This window comes from Corylus avellana, chromosome ca5 (genome assembly GCF_901000735.1).
Source record: "Corylus avellana chromosome ca5, CavTom2PMs-1.0".
NCBI lineage: Eukaryota > Viridiplantae > Streptophyta > Magnoliopsida > Fagales > Betulaceae > Corylus > Corylus avellana.
Genome location: NC_081545.1, coordinates 35,886,416 through 35,906,968, shown reverse-complemented (window position 1 = coordinate 35,906,968; position 20,553 = coordinate 35,886,416). Strand labels below are relative to the sequence as shown.

General features: G+C 35.6%; 3 protein-coding genes across 5 annotated transcripts; 2 read left to right on the top strand and 1 right to left on the bottom strand.

Annotated features, from left to right (window-relative positions):
* Window positions 1–351: 351 nt before the first annotated feature.
* On the bottom strand, window positions 352–10,344 carry LOC132180811 (ABC transporter I family member 11, chloroplastic). Of its 3 annotated transcripts, none has more exons than XR_009440196.1 (11): window positions 10,160–10,344; window positions 10,008–10,068; window positions 9,166–9,245; window positions 8,667–8,718; window positions 8,398–8,531; window positions 7,883–7,997; window positions 7,659–7,745; window positions 7,438–7,486; window positions 6,921–7,005; window positions 6,017–6,148; window positions 352–897 (listed from the first exon to the last, which is right to left on the bottom strand). XR_009440196.1 is itself a non-coding variant. In XM_059593773.1 (11 exons), exons 1-10 carry the CDS (start codon window positions 10,252–10,254, stop codon window positions 6,070–6,072), a joined length of 837 nt encoding a protein of 278 aa, XP_059449756.1. In that variant the 5' UTR covers window positions 10,255–10,344; the 3' UTR covers window positions 352–897; window positions 6,022–6,069. The 3 variants fall into 3 exon arrangements, 2 of the variants coding, with proteins under 2 accessions (XP_059449756.1, XP_059449758.1); XM_059593773.1 differs by having other exon boundaries at window positions 6,022–6,148; XM_059593775.1 differs by lacking the exon at window positions 352–897 and adding an exon at window positions 3,224–3,304 and having other exon boundaries at window positions 6,022–6,148.
* On the top strand, window positions 1,962–4,574 carry LOC132182250 (protein LAZY 1). The gene is made up of 3 exons (XM_059595436.1): window positions 1,962–1,967; window positions 2,717–3,592; window positions 4,194–4,574. The coding sequence occupies exons 1-3, from the start codon at window positions 1,962–1,964 to the stop codon at window positions 4,572–4,574; spliced, it is 1,263 nt and encodes a 420-aa protein (XP_059451419.1).
* A 9,163-nt stretch (window positions 10,345–19,507) lies between the features above and the next one.
* LOC132182249 (uncharacterized) lies at window positions 19,508–20,190 on the top strand. The gene is made up of 3 exons (XM_059595435.1): window positions 19,508–19,599; window positions 19,808–20,007; window positions 20,126–20,190. Exons 1-3 carry the CDS (start codon window positions 19,508–19,510, stop codon window positions 20,188–20,190), a joined length of 357 nt encoding a protein of 118 aa, XP_059451418.1.
* Window positions 20,191–20,553: the final 363 nt, after the last annotated feature.

Sequence of the window (20,553 nt, the reverse complement as noted above, 5' to 3'; positions counted from 1 at the left end):
GTTTTCTGGTTTTTTATGGAAAAGGAAAGATGCTGTTCGGTACTAGAAGAAGAAAACAAGAATGCACACGTAGAGCAGCCAACCATACCAGATGAAATCAACCACTCCATCACACCCACAACGTTTCATTAAAAAAAAAAAAAAAAAAAAAAAGTTCGCTCGTCTTTTTCTGTCGGCTGAGCCTTTCTTCCTTCTCTCTCTAATGACGGATAAAGATTCATAAAAATTTTGCTATTCAGAACAATTCCAATGGACAAAGTTACTGAAAATCCAGATCCCAAGTGAGCTGAATGCTGGAGGCCTCGAGCAAGTAGAACAAATTTGCACATTATTTGTCCAATTCATGCACCATTAAGAACAGTTAATTTCCAATATACAAAATCCAAGGAAATATCCTGCTCAAAAGAACAGGATCCTATCCACATATTGGTAAAATGGGTTTAAATTTTGCATTTAACGATGTAAATATTGTCATGTCATTTAAAAATTGACAACATATTCTTCATGTGACAATGCATACACATGTAAATTGTAATATGCACCATGAAATGGAGAGGAGCCTAATCATCACCGACCCATGGTGCTTTCAGGGTTGGGAGTTGAAATTAGTGAATAGGGTCATACAGCAATGGGAAGTGTACAGTTGTCTTTCATAACACACCTGCAAAAAGGGTCTCTCAGATTAAAGATTGCTGTAGGGTTTTGTCTCCAAGCCTACCACAGCCTTCTCCTCAGCTCACTCTAACCTCCAAAGATGCTTGTGGGGTACAATGAATTTAATGGCTGGCAATCCTGTCTTCGTGATTCCGCCACAGTAAAAAAAAAAAATGCTCTTCATGGCAGTCAAGGCGGTCTAAAGGCAAGCTTATAATAGGTTATTAAATGTCACGATCACACCTGCATCAAGAGTATAGTTCAAATATAAATAACGGAGAATATTAAGGCCAAGTGATCATGATGTGTCAAAGTGATGATTGGGGGCGAAAAAGCCGTGTGTCTGTCCTGGGTCCCAAACATATACGCATCGCATCAAAGAATCTGAAACCAAGGCTCTATGGCTATAATATGAAAAGTCTGCAAATTAAAGGAAAACCAATCACAGAAATTGCATAAATCAAAGGAAAAAACCATTGAAAAATAAGAAAGCCTCTGGGATGTTTAATTGATATTACTCGTGCAAAGTAACGACAGGATCCTGTTAACAGGCTGAAAGCTTTAAATTAAGAACACCTGCCACAAGTTTTGAATGTGATATGATTGTTTGAAGTTATAAAGTGGTCATGCATTGAAAAAAAAAAGAAGAAAAAAAAAAAGAGTATTGAATTTACAAAAAGAATATGAGATGTATACTAAAACAGCTCAGCTCAGATCCTCCTAAGGCCAATTCTTGCAATGGAGTATCTTACTCAAAGCATGCCCTGCAAAAACTTGTGAGAACATGATCTATATGCATTTATGCATCAGCACTGATATGTCCATCAGTAATTGAATGTGCTTATTTGCATCTTAAAGCACACATTAATTAATCAGATGTGGCCAAAACGAAATATTCATTTGTATTTCTATTTTAATATCTATGTGGCTGATTATAAATTCATTAATATACACATGCACCTACTCCAAGCACGCAATTATACGCACAATATACAAAACCTCAGCAATGTGTGGGTCTCCAAAAACCACTCTTCAATTTGTCCACATGATTTGATCTTGAAATGAACAGCCAACCACAATCTTGTATCTTTCTAAATGTTTCTCTCTACTCACATCGATCTCAGAGCCTTCTAGCAGAATTCCAACTAGTTAACAATCTTAATGAACAGATCCTCATTCTTTTGCTCTTTATCAATCCTAAGTTCTCCCTTTAAAGCACAATCTCCCTTGCAATCTAAGTCTACCTCTATTTCTGTCTTCTACAACATCCTGGAGATCTAAGATCAAACCCTTGAAAGAGATACAAAATGAAGGTAAGTCCAAACTCCAACAATTTTGGATAACACTAATGTTTTCAATCTTTTGGCTCAGTCTTTACCTCCCACTGCTGCAGTTACTGGACTGGATGCACCGTAAATTTCGGGATAGTAGCATTGAGCCTTTCAAGGATTTCACAATTGGTATTCAAACTGTCCTCATCAAACTTTTTTTCCCCTTAGAAGAATTCTGAAGCCATACATCATCCGTACATAAATCATCAAATAATCAGGTTAATACATAACCATGATAATTACTACTATACTCCAGCTGAATGTCTTACAATGCGATTACTCATTAGAATCTATCAACTGGTGTAATTCAGCAATTCTTCATAATATATAAAGATAATCAAGCAAACTACCCAACTCCAGCAAAAAAAAGTAAAATTCAGGTGGTCTTAGAGATAGGTAATCTCAACCAATCAGGCCTGGGCCTGTTTGTCTTAGAAGCATCTAAACCTTTTCAGTTATTATAGCACTGCGGCAACCAAATCCGATGAGACCACCAACCTTTTGTGGGCACAGGGCCACCTGGTTTAGGTTCTCAGCAATAAGTGTTGGGGCCACCTCTTTCTACTTTCCATACCATCCACTTAGGTCACTGAAGAAATCGTTCAACCTTCTGCGCTAACAGGTATACATGTCCAGAATGGAGCAGCCACTAGATTAGTGATTGGTCCACATTCCCCTTTCCAGAGCACAATAGAAAAAACAAAAAGAATAATGATATGTCTTGCTCATAGACAAGTCTGTTTTCCCTAATTATTTTCACCAATGTCCTAACTACTTTTGGAACTCCAATTTCAGGAAACCCTTGCATCTGTCTTTCAGCACCACCATCACTTGATGACCAAGACTCCTATACAAAGTCAAGCTTCGGCTCCCCATATGGATCCAGATCCTCAAAGAAACCCAAACAGGAATGGGAAAAATCCTTTTCTGGCACTGACGCCAAGAGAGAGGAAGAAAACTTAGAAGAAGAAACATCTACTGCCATCTCTGAGCTCTTCCATGGATTTCTCACCATTGGAACTCTCGGTCTGGAGCCAATCATCAATGAGCCAGCAACACCTACGTTTGCCATGCCTGTGGAGAGCATAACTGAGAGCAAATCAGAGCTAACAGAGAATGACTTGAAGCTCATCAACTATGAGCTGGAGAAGCTCCTTGAGGCTGAAACTAAAGAATGGTGCAATGAATCATCGGGGAGGAGCAGTCATGCTAGCACTATTACACTCAGTGGCAAGCAAGCAGATGAGGCTGAAAACGAAGATTATGAGAAGATTTTGGTATGTCCACTCCAAGGATATCTATTTGGCTCTTCGATTGAACTGCCAGAAACAAGAAAAGAAGTAAAGAAAGAGAAGGCATCACTTGCGGAGCTGTTTCATAGGACAAAAACAACAAATGAGATCAACACAGAAAAAAGTGAGAGTGGGGAGATGCAAGCCAAGAAAACACATAAGCCTGCTATGCATCTCATGAAGAAGATGCTAAAAAAGCTCCATGCTTCTTCAAAGAGCTCTACCCCTCCGGGTGGTGGTGATGCAGCTGACTCTGTTTCAATCAAGAAGAAGCTCTACAAGGTTGGTCTTACTGCTAGATCTTCAGAGAACCACTATTAAACATGAGATCACCTGGGTCTACACAAAATCCTTACATCACTATCACTGCATTCTAATCATATCTAGTCTAATAACTCTAACGTGAATTCCTCTCTCTAAGCACACTGCCAGCCATTTAGGATTATACTATAGAAATAAAAGAATCAGATGATATGGATTCTCTGCTACCAATCCAAGATCCTGTCTCAATTTCTTGACCCAAGGAATCTTGCAAGCAAGAGATCCATAGGAGTTTAGTGCTTTTATTGCAACTTACCAAAAACCCAGGAAAAAAACATGAAAAAAAGAAGAAGTAAGAAATAATACTACTTTTAATGAGCACAAAGGATGCCATGCTAAGGATCCTCCAATCAAGGTTTAAAGTAGTGAATACGGAGCATAGTTAGCAATACCATGCATGTTATCTAACAATTCTAATATCCAACAGGAAAACCTTTTATTACTCAAACAAATCAGTAACTTTTTAGGATATGTCATCATCAGATGATAATGTTTATGAATTATTCGAACTTGACCATAAATTATCAATAAAAAATTAGTGCCTCCACTGTGCACCAAATGGATCTTATAACAATTTTTTCATTAGAGGTTTTAGCTTCTTATGGGTGGCATGCAGGTCATACGTATTTTCCAAAAAAAAATCCATCCTGAAAGCTCTATAGCTGGAAGAGAATTTGTTGATTCCCATAACTGTAAGGTCAAGAATGCTCCCAATGACAGTTGCAATAATGGAGACCAGATGCACCTGGATGAAGACAATGATGGGTTTACTCTAGGGTGCATGTCAAAGATGGGGATCCTGTGTTGTAAGACCAACTTGAACCCACCCCAAGACGGGCTGCATGGAAGTAATTTAAGTGCGAAAGAGCATTGGATCAAGACAGACGCGGACTGTAAGTATCAGTTTATATGCTTTACCATTTCAAAATATCTGGGAAAAATCCCACCACTGAGGTTCAAGGATAGGAACATTTAACAAATGAATCACAACTTCTCAATCTGATTACTTTGAATATCAGTTTCTCAGTAAGGTGACACTTCAAACCTGTGCTTATAGAAATATCGAAACAATCAAATAGATGTGGAAATTTCTGAAGAAAAAGAAAAAGAAATAAACTGATGGAGATGTCAATATCAAAGTCAATTTTGAAAATAAATTTTTAAGGTACAAAATAATCACTGTTATCTTGTCATTAATCTTTTGAAAAATGCACAAATAATTTATTTATTTCGATAAATAAGTGAAAATGCACAAAGATAATGAACATCCATTATTTGTTGAAATTGATCACTTTCTTGATATCTAGTTATGCTAATAATTGTTGTGTTAATGGTCATGCATAGGCTACTTGGCACTATATTTTTGTCATGTGTGCAACATCATTTTGGAGCACAATTGTGGCCAGAAAGATAGAGAAATAAGATTATCATGTTTATTGATTTATACATCTAACGCATTTCTACTATTGGCATTGTAGACTTGGTGTTGGAGCTTTAGCGACTGAATCTGAAATAAGATGATAATGTCATCATCCTCTACAAGTAAAAATTGTAATGTGGTGTTTGGTAAGACATATTGTTATGGTGTGAGTGATAAAGTGTAGATGGACTCAAAAGAAAGTGAAGAGTCAAGAGGGTCTCTCCTCCTATCTTCCTCAGTGTGATAATAACCATGTGACTATGTTTCATGTAAGCCTCCTAATAAAGTTATTTTGATTACCAAAAAGTATTATTTTTATCATTAAGAATATCTCGGGATTTGTCCCTAAGGGATAGCTCAATCGGCTAGAGACCATGCTTCATGAAGCAGAGATCACTAGCTTGAATCTCCACTTCCCCCACCTTTGGGACAAAAAATTACTTACCAAAAAAACATCCCAAGATTTATTTAACCAGGCCCTTCCTAAATCATCGCCTATTTTGTTTTGTGGAACACATCATACTTTTCTTGTACATTGACACCAATGTTTGCACAATTAGTCATCCGGATTCATTCTCCATGAATGGAGTCGAGCAATATTAGAATCTGGGTTTGTAACTGTGAGTGTTTGGATTAGAAAAGCCTATAACATGGTTCAGCTTTTGGAGTTTATAATGACCATGTCAAGCACTAAGATTCTAGTCAGACTCAATACAACATAGTTCAATCATTCACACCAGGAGCCTGTATTCTTAAGTTCATGATTGTATAAACTATTGGAAACAAAATAATCAATGTGAAGGTGCTAGCCTTAGTTCCTGACACAAGTTTCTTTTTCTAGTCTTTTTTTTCTTTTTTTTTAAGAGGATTAAGAAAAAAAAATCCCAAACAATTCATTTCAACCACTAATATGCCAAGAATACTTATCAAAAAAAAAAAAAAAAAAAAACCACTAATATGCCAAGAATGCATAAAGATGAAGCACAACAGGGTGAAACCTCACAGGCTCACAGCACCAGATGTTGATGAAGGAAAAAGCATATTCCCATATTTAAATTGGTAGGGGCTCTTCCCTAAGAACTCCACCCATTTCCATCCTCCAGGATCGATCAACTAGAGTTGCTAATTCTCTGAAAAGCACACAAGAAGCTTATAAGCATAAAGTTAAAAATAAAAATTAAAAAATTAAAAAAATGCATATAATCATAGGGGGAGGATGAAATCAATAATAGGTTAACAAGATATAGTAAACTTTAGCCAAACACAATCTTATAATGAAAGGGTCCTCCTCCCCCCCTCCCGTTGAAAATAATAAAAAAGGATGTTTGAAATTACACTGATTCTATGCAACTTAATATTGAAAGCTGTGAAATTTGGCATGTCACCCACCTATGAATACAACATTGGTGTCCATGCAAGAGTGCTGAGACTAACAAAAGAGCACCGGTACTAGTTTGAAGAAAAAAGAAAAGGCAATAAACAAGTGAAACAAAACACTTGGTTACAAAACCGGGTTTTGGTCACTACTTTCTCACCATCTTATTCTTTATAATTCCTTAAAGATACAAACGACAAACCAACATAAGGATATCTGCATGTTTTTGTGTAGAATATAAATTCCATTTTTAAACACCTAATATCTATGTTGCAGTGGAAAACAAATGTCTGATTCTGTATATTATAGGTTTAAAAGCACAACTAACACGTTTAACTTATTCATTTTTCTTTGGAACATACAATTCCCAATGTATTTATTATTCAAATGTAGATATTATAATCTCTAGCCATCAAGTCCAATTAAGACGACAACTGGTTTTAAGTAGGAATAGTAATATCAAGAACGACAACAGAAGAACAATAATAAAGGGTAAATAATTAGAAGAGGGAAAGTGGAATACAGACTTGAGGTCATGGCTGACAACTAGTACAGTTAATTCTTTCTTTAGAAACTTCAAAAGCTTCACAACATCTGCACGTGCCTTCCAATCTGATCAACAAAAAAACATGAAGAAAAATGTAAAAGATTCCAAGCAAAAGGTCTTTATGGACGCCATTGGCAAGTAAAATCAAGAAATCCTAAAACCATTGGTTCAACTGTAAGTGAAATTTAACTATCATTAGGCCAAGTCGATTCGGTATTTTAGTCAACAAAAATGGATCAGCAATGGTTGGAAACCATTTGAATTTTAGCTCAATACAAAGAGCAGGTCTTTCTTAACTATCAGTAGCTCAAATGTTTTTCAAGCATTTTAGTACAACAGTTTTCAGAGCACTAAAGGGATAAAGAACGCATGATTGATGGAAAAACTCTTATGAAATCCATAAAGTTTGTAAACCATGGCCTACTAGCATTGCTGAGAGTGCAACTTGGAATACAACCAATACAGTAAAATAAACGGGAACAAATGTCTCTTCATACCAAGACCAGCAAGAGGCTCATCCAATATCAATAAATCTGGGGTTTGTACCTGGAGAATAAGTCAACTAACAATTATGGGTCAATTCATGCAACTATGATCTGCTATGTAAAAGTTAAATCATGAAACCACAGGGCTTAAGTGTCTAAGTAGCGTCTGTCTTTATGTCAGTTTGCATGCATGTTTTGTTTGTGTGTGTCTATATCAATATCTATGTGCTTACTAGTTGAATTGCCAAGGCAAGCCGACGTTTATAGCCACCACTAAGGGTATGAGGATCTTTGTCCAAGGAGATCCCATTTAAACCAACCTACAGTCATCAAAAAGTTTAGATTTGGAATATCCACATGATATAATATAATTAACCTAGATCTAGAAATAATAAGAATATGTAATAGTGCAATAAGTGAGAGAAAATTTGTTTATACTCAGAGTGCTGGCAAATACCCAATTAATTGCTCTTTGGAGTCTCAACGCAAGATGCTCCTTGAATTGCAAGTCACCCCTTTGCCTTGGCCACCCAAACGTAACTTCCTCAAGCACATTATCTGCCACGAAGTACCTAGATTGCAAGATGACATGTTCTTAAAAATTAAATTATAGAAAATCCAATAAAAAATGTCATAAGAAATTGGGGAAGTAAGAGTGCAGCTTTGTAGTCTATGCAACAAGAACCTAAAGAAATGCACCAGCAATAATACATTAGATAAGTTCAAATTTTTTTGATAAGAAATGCACCAGTAATAATACATGAAAAAAGAAAAAGTAAAATCACCATGAAAAACCAATATTAGTAAAAATAAATAAACAAGTTACAAATGCATTAAGTTTTTGGATGGATTCAACTGATTTGATTTATTCAGATGTAACTATAATTTTACAGCATTATAAGACCCAAATTTATTTTAATGAGCAATGAAGATAGAAAATAACTTTTCTTCTTTTCATTTAGTAATTAATACCTCTCAGGAAACTGAAAAACAATACCAACTCTCTCTGGGGGTAAGAGCTCAGGAGATTGATTTGGATTACCATCATTTCCATATCTTTGAATATAAATGGAACCTGAGGTTGGTTTACTAAGCCCTGCAAGAAGCTGCAAGATGGAACATCATAAGTTATAGAATAACAAGAGGGATAGATTACATAAATTGCATGATTTTTCCTACTTAAAGCACACACACACACACACACACACACACACACACACATATCCACCAAAATGGTATACCTGCAACAGAGTAGTTTTTCCACTTCCACTTCGTCCAAATATTAAACCAAAACTGCAGCAGTTGACTTGAACAAGTTATCACACAAATGCAATGTCTTACTTGATAGAAATTCTAGCTACCCATCACAACGATGTTGACTATTGATAAAGAATCTGAGTAGGAGAGAGGATCTCCCAATTAGTATGGCTCCAACCTCCCCTTGGGCCAATTACTTAAAAAATAAAAAAAGTATGGCTCCAACCTCAAAAAAGTTTCAAACAAGTTTGACCTACTTCAATGAGAAACCATACATCTATCACATTATTCTACAGGCCACAAACAAATATGGAAACATCTTAAATAGAAAGGTCTGGTGATAGATATGATGGAGAGGATGATTGGTTGGGAATGATACCTTACCCAGGGAAGTCCTAGGAAAAATCAATTGAAAGCAAGATCCCAAACTTCCAACAATCTGTTTTGGTTATTATATAACAAAAACAGACCAGAAACATTTACCTTTTCTCTGGAAGTGAAAAATTAACTGCACTTAGAAGGCTGACCTGGGTCCCAGGAGGTCGATAGCTAACATCCCTAACCTTCAAAAAAAAAAAACTATTGTTTCAGTAATACCCTGCATTTATACTTCAAAATTCAAAATCTAGCAAACATGAAACTGATATTTACTGGCAAAGCATGCAACTAAATACTCAAAACCACGAAAGCATCTTTACAGAGAAAGTGCTAATTGCTAAACTAATGCACCACAAGCTTTTATAGAGTCCTTTCATTCAGAATATTGAAGAGAGTAAGGCCTGAGAGCGCATTCTAGATTTCATTGATATAAATTACTTAATGATGACACTTACAACTGTTATAATCACCTATTCTTCATTTGAACATGACAGATAACGGGCTTCTAACCGAGTATACAAATACTAGCCGTCAGAAACTACTTAAAACAATCCTTACTGTACACTAGTCCAATTCCTACTTTCTCCATTACAAAATGCATCCATGGATTACAGCATTACTGTGTGTGTGTGTGTGTGTGTACTATAAATTTGTAATATTTTCCTAAACAAACAGTCGCTGTATTAATACTCAGAAACGATAATATGAATAAAATAACTTCACAATTTGCAGCGACACTGTATCTTAGAGCATTTTTATGAATTTTTTTTGAACAAGTAACAATTTCATGGTAACTATAATTAAAAATTTTAGGAAGGTGGACTGGAAGTTCATCATAAACCTCACGCGTTGCTACTTTCATTTGCTGCAATGTGTTCAGAATTTGTCACCAAGAACTTAATCGGTAACTACACAATAAAATATTGAAACCAAAAGAGGAAACTCACTTCAAAGCATGAGTAATCACATGTAATTCTGGAAGAGCGAGTTCTTCGGAGATTCAAACAACTGGAGAGAGAAATCAGTGTAAATCAAATTCACTGAGAATTTCAAATCAAGCATAAAAGAAAGTGGCTAAGTAGAAAGGAGAAATGCTTGCCTGCGGGAAGGTTTGTGTGCGATTGGGACTGGTGCTGGTAGTTCCAGAGCTCTCCGGCCTATGGAGGACTTGAACGCGATGAAGGAGCTCGCCATCTCTGGCAGTGTGAAGGAGTTGGGCTTCGGATTTTGATCGTGGTCAAGCGGTGACTGGGCTTTGTCGAATATGTGGCCCAATCGTTTATCGCCCACCCCCCCTTCTCAGTTCTCACTCTTTCACACATTTTTTTCTTTATTTCTTTCTTATATCATAACCTTCACAGATTCATGGTAAATTGACTACTTCATTGTACTAAGATAGAGAATAATTTTTACTCGATTGATGTAGGATGCATACTACACCACTTGTAACATTAACTAAGATGGTAGACGATTTAATAAACCGAATATCAACTCGGCCAGCCTAGGTCGAAAATGCAAACTTGGGGCCCACAATTTAGTACGATATGATAAAGCCCCAAGCCATGGACCCCAACCAGCCCATGTGAATTAACTAAGATGGTAGACGATTTAATAAACCGAATATCAACTCGGCCAGCCTAGGCCGAAAATGCAAACTTGGGGCCCACAATTTAGTACGATATGATAAAGCCCCAAGCCATGGACCCCAACCAGCCCATGTGAGCTAGCATGCCATCACAATGGTTGTCCAGAGGATATTGAAAGTGTAACACGAAGAATAATTTATCTTTATTTTTACCCTACCTCTCAACAAGCATGAAACTACGACATCAAATTACAACCATAACTTTCTAATAAATCGTAATTTAGCACAACAAGATTGGATGAAGCTATACCCAATCAGCAAATGACACGTACCAAAGCCTTTACTCCTTCATTAATGGACACGAAAAGACATGCAAATCATTTCAATTACCATCACATATCCATTATTTCTAATTCTTTTTCTTAAAGCAACCTAGTATTTACCTTTGCTAACTTTTTTTCTTTTCGTTTGTCAGAGTTCTCCTCGACCGACAAGTCTCCAACTATTAATATTCTTTCTTGTAGGCATTTAGTAACTGATTCTGACCAAACGATCAACTGCATTCTAAAAAATCATTAAAAAGAAAAAAAGATTGGTACTAGGTAATACCTAACTTTTTTTCTTTTCGTTTGTCGGAGTTTTCCTCGACCGACAAGTCTGCAACTATTAATATTCTTTCTTGTAGGCATTTAGTAACTGATTCTGACCAATCGATCAACTGCATTCAAAAAAATCATTAAAAAATTCCAAAACCTTAGCAAAGTTTAAGGAAGTACCGCACAGCTGAGGGGGAGGGGTTTCTCCTCCTCCCCCCTCCTCTCTTTCCTTGATCTGTTCCCCCCTCTCTTCCCCGATCTGTGTTTCTTTTCTTTTTTGTGTTTGTTTTTGGATTTTGCTTTCTTTTCCTTGTTGTTGTTCTTTGTTTGCTTGTTTATTTTTTTTTGCTAAGTGTTTGTTTGGGCACACTTTGTGGGTGCCGCTCATGGGGTATTCACTCAAACTTCCCCCCAATTTCTTTGAGTGCGCCGCCGATCTCCTCTGCGCCAGCTTTGCTGTTTACTGTCTTCTGCTGAGTCTTTTCACGCGTCTCCACCGCGATGTGCTTCCAACACCATCTACGCATCGGTTTCCGGCAAGCACGCGATCGGCTTTTTTTTCGGCTACTGTCATCCGCTTAGTGTGCTCCTATTTTTAAATTTTTAGTTGTATTGCTTTGATTTTCCCTATATTTTTCTTGTTTTTCTTGCTGCTTGTAATAAGGTCATGTCCTCTTTCTTGATCTCCTCTCTTGTTATTTTGGTCCAGACTCCTGGGGTTGTGGATGTAAACAATATCCTGGCTTTCGAGTTCAGGAGGATGTGTGTCGGCTAGGGGTGCAAAGGCGGGCAGTTAAAAACCGCCCGCTAATCGTTCTAACCGCTAACCGCTCTAACCGCTTAACCGTATTAACCGCTAACCGCCTAACCGCTATAACCGCCTAGCGGTTAGCGGTTAGCGGTTATTGGGTTTACTAACCGTAACCACTAACCGTCTTTTTATATAATATATTTTTATAATTATAATTATAAAAATATTTATACATATAACATAATCACTTGATCATTAAATCACAATTTTTTTAAAAAATAATTAAATCACAATTTGAGTATTAATATATTATCACTATAATTTATATGATTATATCACATGAGATTAATCATTAAATCATTTGATTATATAATAACAAATTATACATATATAATATGACATAACTCATAAGTATACCAATTTATACTAATACAACAATTAAATATCTAGAGACTTATTTTCAATGTATATTATAAACTTATAAGTCTATATAAGTTATAAGTCTATATAAGTCTACATATGCATATGAATAATATAAATGTATAATATTAATGCTTAATCATATGATTCAATGACAATTCAAATACTTTATTCAAGACTTTAAGTGAATCATATTATTAATAAACAATGATGATATGATTCGTATAATATCAAATTAAGTAATTGACATTGGATTAAACAATGACCAATGTGTTACTTATAAACACAATTTAAGTATTAATGTACTATCATTATAATTTTAGTAATTTATATATTATCACTATAATTGATATGATTATATCACATGATGACTTGATCATTAAATCATATGATTATATAATAAGTCCAAATATTTGGGTCAAATATTTTTGATTTTTCTGTTGATTTTTCTGTTTGACCCAAATATTTGGGTCAAACATTTGCATATGAATTTATAGTCAAAACAAAAACAAGAACAAATGTACAAATTTAGGATTGGTGATCCTAAATTTTGGGTCAAATATTTTTTATTTTTCAATATGGGCTCTTTTTATAGCAATTGGGCCCAAGAAGATATTAAAAATACAAGAAAAAAGAATGAGGGTAAAAAAAAAGCCAAAAAATAAGAAGCACAAAAAGCCCAAAAAAAACCCAATTTTAAAAAAGCGGTTAGCGGGCGGTTATCTATTTCACTAAGCGGTTAGCGGTGGCGGTTTACCGCTAATAGCGGTTGCGGTTAATGAAATCTACTAACCGCTAAGGCGGTTACGGTTAGCGGTTATTGCCACTAACCGCTAACCGTAACCGCCTTTGCACCCCTAGTGTTGGCATGGGGTTCTTTTGATCCCAGGGTCGAGGAATAAGAGCTATCTATGCATTAGTTTGTGTCTGCCTAGCGCAGATCTGTTATTCCAACTGAAGATTAGTTATAGGTTAGCGGATGTTTGGCGTCTTTGATGTGTAATCTTTTAGTTATGACTTTGATCTTTTAACTTCGGCTATAATCTTTCAGAACGTTATGTTCTGTGATTATAAGAGTTTTAATGCTCTTGATTCCTCTATTAATGAGAAAATAATGATTTTCCTTAAAAAAAAAAAAAAAAATCATTAAAAAAAAAAAAAAAAATTAGTACTAGGTAATACCCGAGTCAAAACTACATGCCCCCCCCCCCCATCTACCTCAAGTACCATCCTTTCGGGCCCCATATATACCATTAGAGTCAAGTAGCAAACGTTGAGAAAGGAAAGTATAACATAGAAAGTGAGAAAAGGAGTGAACTGTTGGAGTCCATTTCTTGAAAGCTTCCAAGTTATATTGTCCAATTAATCCGACGACCATGCTAGGTGCACTCCAGACTTGATATTGTGAAGAACATGATGGGGCATGCATGGCTTTTCTGTCTGCGGTTTTTGGCCTTAGGAAATATGAACCGTTTTGAACAAACATTAATAAGTATTTCATAGAAAAAAAAATAATGTCACAGGATAAGGAATGATGGCTATATGTCATCGGGCCCTACCAATACCATGAATAAGATGTGAACAGAACCTTTTTTTTTTAACGTAATTACGTGTGAAAAGAACCCGGCCAGCACGACGGTTTTGTCCCTTTAATTGTTATCGAGTTTCCACAGAATTTTGGTCTTTTAATATTAAAAACTTATAAAGCATTATTAAAAATGAATGTAAAGTTGTTGAAAATAAATTTGTTATAATATTTTAGAATAGAGAAATGTTATGGACACTATCTCTCTCTCTCTCTCTATATATATATATATATATGTTAGATGAATGAGTAACTTTTGATATAACCAAACAACTAATATAATTGTATCTTTAGCATACACTTTATATATTTCTATAAACTTTATCCTTATTTTGGGAGGAGTCAAAATAAAGTATTAGTAGAGTGGGAGGCAGCAGGTTCATTTCCATAGAGTAACATTAATGTGAGTCACAAGCTCTTGGAGATTGTTTCTCTAGATCAGTCAACGTTACAAGAGCAACTTGACTAGTTGACTTTGATCGACTTCAAATAAGAAAATAGCATGAGCCTTATTATGGGAAGTGGGGTGGGGGGAGGGGGATACTTGCTTGGTGCAAGACTGCCTTGAACTAGAGGTGGCAAAACAGATAAACGGGTAGACATGATTAAGACTCGTTAAGACCTGCGATCCGATTACCCAAGACATAAACACGACCTGTTTAGTTAAACGAGTTAGTGGGTTTGATACGATTATGACACGAAAAATAATCGGGTAACCCAACACGATCCGCTTAACCCGTTTAGCATAAATGGGTCATATCGGGTAGACACGACCTAACACGGCTAAATTTCTTCGTAACTGTAGATAATAATAGATCCTAAAAAAACAAAATCAAAATAGCAAATAGCAAATAATAGATCCACTAAATGTCTAAATCTAAATCAAAACAAAGGATCAACAACAACGATCCACAAAATCAAACATAGAGTTGCAGGTTGAAGAGAGGGAGATAGAGCTGAGAGGGAGAGGGTGTAACATCCCCAGCCCGTTAAGGCTGAGTTTGCCACTTTTCTTCTTTTACAACAAAAGTTCTTGCAAAGATCTATAAGGTCTATCAGAGTACTTGATTTTAAAGGATACAAAAAATGTATAAAACATTATTCAAGAGATTTTATTACAAGCGAAATTAGAAAACATTAAATTTTAGTTGCGGAATATCATATTATTATAATCACTGATATGAAAAGACTTTGAAAATTAATAATTATTCCCGTCCCCATTCCGGCCTCCTATTCCAGCATCCTTTCTACCTGAAAACAAAAAATAAAACTGAATGAGCCCAAAGGGGGCCCAGCAAGTAAAATCTACAACCATAAATAGTTTTACTCCTTGTTCTCAGTTTTGAAAATCGTTTTCACAAATAAATATACATCCAGCCATAATAATATATGTACGTACGGTTGCATCTCCCGTAACATATACATACTATTACATCTAGTAATAATTATCGTTGTAAATCATCTTTATAAATCATCATCATAATGCATCATTATAAATCATATCTGTAAATCATCATAGCATATCATCGTTGAAATTATAGTATCATTTTCTCATAATAAGGCCCATGTTGTAACATCCCGATATTTCTCTTCTTTTATCTTGTAGATAAACACGAATGTTACGCTGAAATAATCTCATATAGCGGAAAAACTGTAATTATCAATAAAAAAAAATACTGTTAAAATACTTTTCTTTATACAAAAATACCCAAAGCTATGTCGTACAAGGCATTTATACAAATCTATCCGACAGTCTAAACTCTAGACAAAACTTAACCAACTTGGAATCTCTGTACATCTCAATATGAATCTCTAATCACAACTGCATAATTACCTTGATTTTCCATTCCTGCAAGCACTACAAAAAACTGTGAAGTAGTGAGTCAATTGATTTCCGATAATATAAATCATTGTTGAATCATATATAGCAAAATGCTAGACAAGTTATAAAACCACAAAAATCCGTATTATTGGATATCAATATCATACTCAGTAAGTAAGAATACTTACAGTGGATTACATGAATGGATCATCAAAGGTAATTACTTGAAACCCGTTCTGCTGCAGTTGGTCCATACCCATAACAATCCCTTCACTGACTTTCTCTCTCTCTCTCTCTCTCTCTCGCCTAAACTCTCTTTCTTCCTCTTCAGCTCTCTGTCTTAAATTTCCCATCTCACTCTCGGTTTCTCTTGTGTTCTTTCTTTCTTGTAGCGCTTGGTCTCGCCCTTTCTCTCTCTGTTCTGAGTAAACACTCTTAGAAAGAAGAAAGACCGAGTAAAAAGCGGAAGAAGGAAGAATATATGCAAGAGATGGGAGAGGAGATGAGTGGTGAAAATTGTGAAGGAGAAGAGCTCTATTTATAGGAGAAAATCAAATACTATTCTACCTTCAATTTACAATTATACCCTCATTTTACTATTTCACCCACCAAATACTATTCTACCCACCCTATACTATTCTACCTACCCTATACTATTCTACCCACCCTATACTATTCTACCTACCCTATACTATTCTACATTCTTATTCAAAATTCTACCATCCTTATACCTACCATTTACTATCCTATTATTTCACCAATTACCATTCTCTAATTACGACTCTCATAAATTTCCTAAGAATTAATATCATTGCCTAATATGAATATTAATATAATCATAGCATAAATTTAATATCTCTAAAATAAGACTTTTAAAAATCTGGGGTGCTACACATGTACACTGTTACCCCTGTGCACGAGGGTTGCGGGTCCTGTGACCATGGCACTGAACTGTGGCCACAGCCATGCCCGACCGTCAATTAACTCTTTCTTGGTGCACTCAACGGTCTAGTTGATGGAATACCACCTTCTGGCATAGCCTCCTTCAGTGGTTTCGCCTCCATCCGAGTATCGGTACCGAACTCTTCTCATTCTTACTTATCTTGGGGCCAAAAATACTCTCCTCCATACATGTGCCCTCATTTCATAAACATTTATCTCATCTCTTGTACTTTTCTTTGTACTTCTTTTGATGCATCTTAGGGCAACATGTAGGAGGGTTTATCATCATTTTTTCTTTCTTATAATCATCATCATTTCTCAACTTTCTTTTCTCAAAATGGAAACCTTTTCAAATATAAACTTGTTGTACTTAGAAAGCGTTTAAATAAATAGAAACTTTCTAGATAATTCTTTTAGAAATCCTTCATGCATGCAACATAACTTCATAATACGTAAATAAAATAATTATTTACAATTTACTAAAGAATGAATAAATAGCATGACATGAAGTAATTTTAGAAGGGGTATTGAATTTACTTACCTCTAGACGGAAGCTAAAAGTGGTATGAAGGAATCTAGTTGCTCCAATATGACTAACACCACTAGTATATCTTTTGAAACTAATTTCTAAAGTCCGCTATCTCTTGTGTTCTTTCTTTCTTGTAGCGCTTGGTCTCGCCCTTTCTCTCTCTGTTCTGAGTCAACACTCTTAGAAAGAAGAAAGACCGAGTAAAAAGCGGAAGAAGGAAGAATATATGCAAGAGATGGGAGAGGAGATGAGTGGTGAAAATTGTGAAGGGGAAGATCTCTATTTATAGGAAAAAAACCAAATACTATTTCGCCTTTCATTTACAATTCTACCCTTCATTTACTATTTCACCCACCAAATACTATTCTACCCACCCTATACTATTCTACCTACCCTATACTATTCTACCTTCCATTTACTATCCTATTATTTCACCAATTACCATTCTCTAATTACCACTCTCATAAATTTCCCAAGAATTAAAATCCTTAGCTACAATGGATATTAAAATAACATCATTATCAAAATAATCTATTTAAATAGCTTGTCTCACCATGCAGGAGAGCCGAGAGGGAGACGCCCGGTCGCCGCTTTGAGGGGCGGGGGGGTCAAGGTCAGGCCATCACTGGGTAGCTGCAGTGGGTGTGAAGAAAAGAAGTGTATGTGCAGTGTTTTAGTGTTTAGAGTTACCAACTTACCGGGTTACACTTACACACACACTCTTTTTTTTTTTTAAAAAAAAAAAAGGGTGAAGGGTCACCCGAGACCCGACTGACCCACCAGACCCATTAATTTAAACGTGTCTGACGGGTCGACCTGCCAGAGACGAATTTAGTCGGGTCTTAATCGGGTAGACCCGATTAAGACCCGAACCCGATAAGCCCAAACCCAATACCTGCTAACTTCGTGTCGTGTTCGTGTCGCATTCGTGGGTCGTGTCAAAATTGCCGGTCCTACCTTGAACGTTCCTCAAAAAAAGTTCAGTGCTTTCTCCATGTTTTACAACGTCAGATCGATCCTTTTAAATAAGAAATAAAAAAAAGAAAGGCCAAAAAGTTTGGTAGACATGTAAAAAAAAAAAAAAAGGTTTGGTAGACTTCCTTTATGAGATTGTTTTAATGCCAAATAGCTCAGAAGGTGTTAGGTACCTCTCGGCTCTCTTTAGTCTTTGCACATAAATAAGATTTGATTAGGGTTGTTCTATAGAAAAATCGAATTTATGAAATTGCATGTAAATTTTATAGATTTAATGATGAATTTTCAACTTTTTTTTTTTTCCTTGTAATGCAATTAGAGTGATACCCAATTGACTAATAGATGGGCTAACTGCTCACTACTGTGCGCCGCTCATCATTAAAAACGATAAAAGATTACTCCATAAGGTTGGACCATTTTTTCTAATACGGTGTTAATAATAACATTAAACTTTGGCTATGAAATAAAATATCATATTGATTTTAGATTTCATACATAAAAATTAAATAATTAAAAATTACCCCGTTTTAGGTAGGTAGAATATTTAATTGAAATCTTAAAAATAAGATTTAAACTTAAAATATTTACTTTAATATTATGTTAAATCGTCATTTACTTAAAAAATAATAATTAATTTTTAAAAAATTGTACTTGGACCCTCCGAAACGGCAACATCCAAGTGGTTTCTATGGGCCTTTGCAACAACCAACGTGTGGAATGGGCTGAAATACGTTGAAGAAACGCAAACAGGTCGTAGAGTCCGGAAATTGCTGCGTCTTGGATATGCGAAAGTACACTTTTGGTCCCCACCCGGCACCCTGGTTTTTACTTTTTACAGTTCTCTCTCGTCCACAAATTTTTGTACCTACTTTTTGTTTGGATGAATATTTTTGTACCAACTTGATGTTTGATCTCTCTTCTTCCTTTTAAAAATCTCTGCGGTTCTGTTTGGCAATGAAATGGGTATTGTAATAAATTTGATTTATATGTGAGAAAAAAAAAAATATATATATATTCTATATAACAGAGTAAAAAAATTTATTTTAGAGTGACTTTTTTATTTAAATAATAATAAAAAATAATTGATGTAAAATAAAAATTAAAAATATTAGAGTTAATGTTGATAGAAAACTTTTAATTTTTGGTCCGGTCAGGTTCGGCTCCTTTGCCAAATACAGCCGCCTCTCTATATATATATGGCTAAAGCTATACAAATAGTACAACCCACAATCGGTTTCAGGAATGGAGACTCCAGGGAAGAAAGTGTTGCTCACCTCCAGTGGTGACGAGATTTCGAAGAATATCGCTTTCCACTTGGCCAAACGGGGCTGCAGGTTGAGTTTTATTCTCAGTCCTTGAATTCCATGTTATGTATGCGTTTGGTTGATGAGAAAATGGTGGAAAAGGAAACATTAATCTGACTTCTGAATCTTATTCTTTCTGGGTTATTCTAATTGGTACATTTTCTCTCAAACAGATGGGTCAAATAACGTGTTGTTTATTAATTTTGCTTAATTTTGCTGATTATAAACTTGTTAATAGGTTGGTTTTGATGGGCAATGAGAGCTGTCTTCGAAGTATTGCCGAAAATATAACTGGTTCGCTGAAGGGTGTGGTGCCGGTGGAGGTGGTTGGTTTAGATATGGAGGATGACAGGGAGGGAGTCTTTGGTGAGGCAGTCGATAAGGCATGCATGATATTGGGAAAGTTGGATGCTTTTGTACATTGTTATACGTATGAAGGTATGGTATACCTGTCTGGCTTAGTGAGTAATCTAATATTAATATTATATTTTATTGTTAGAATCTTTATGAACTCCCATCTGGAGTTCAATTGATAATGATATTTAATTAAAATCAGGTGAATACTTCACGAGCGATTGCATTGGACATTTGAAATGCTGGGAGTTCCCTAAATTCATTTAAAGGCATCATGTTCATTGCAATCTTTTATTCAAAGACTGTTAATGTGTGTATATATATGAGTGTGCACATAATATTATACAGAGGAGAAAGTATTGCAGAAAATTTGGTGGGAGGTAAGAAATAGCGTTGTGGGGAAGGGGAAATTTAAGGCAACTGATGAGAATGTAGCTGTTTGTAGTAGTTGGGGTATGTCTCAAACAAAATTGTTTTAATGGATGTTGGTGTCTGTTAATAGAAGGGTGTTTAGGAGCTGTTGTTTTTGTATAAAGCAGATGATGTAGTCTGCAGAGAGGTGAGTTGTTCAGTTCTTAGTTTAGAGAGTTGTGGTGTAATCTGTAGGTAGTTGCTTTGTATAGCAGTAGA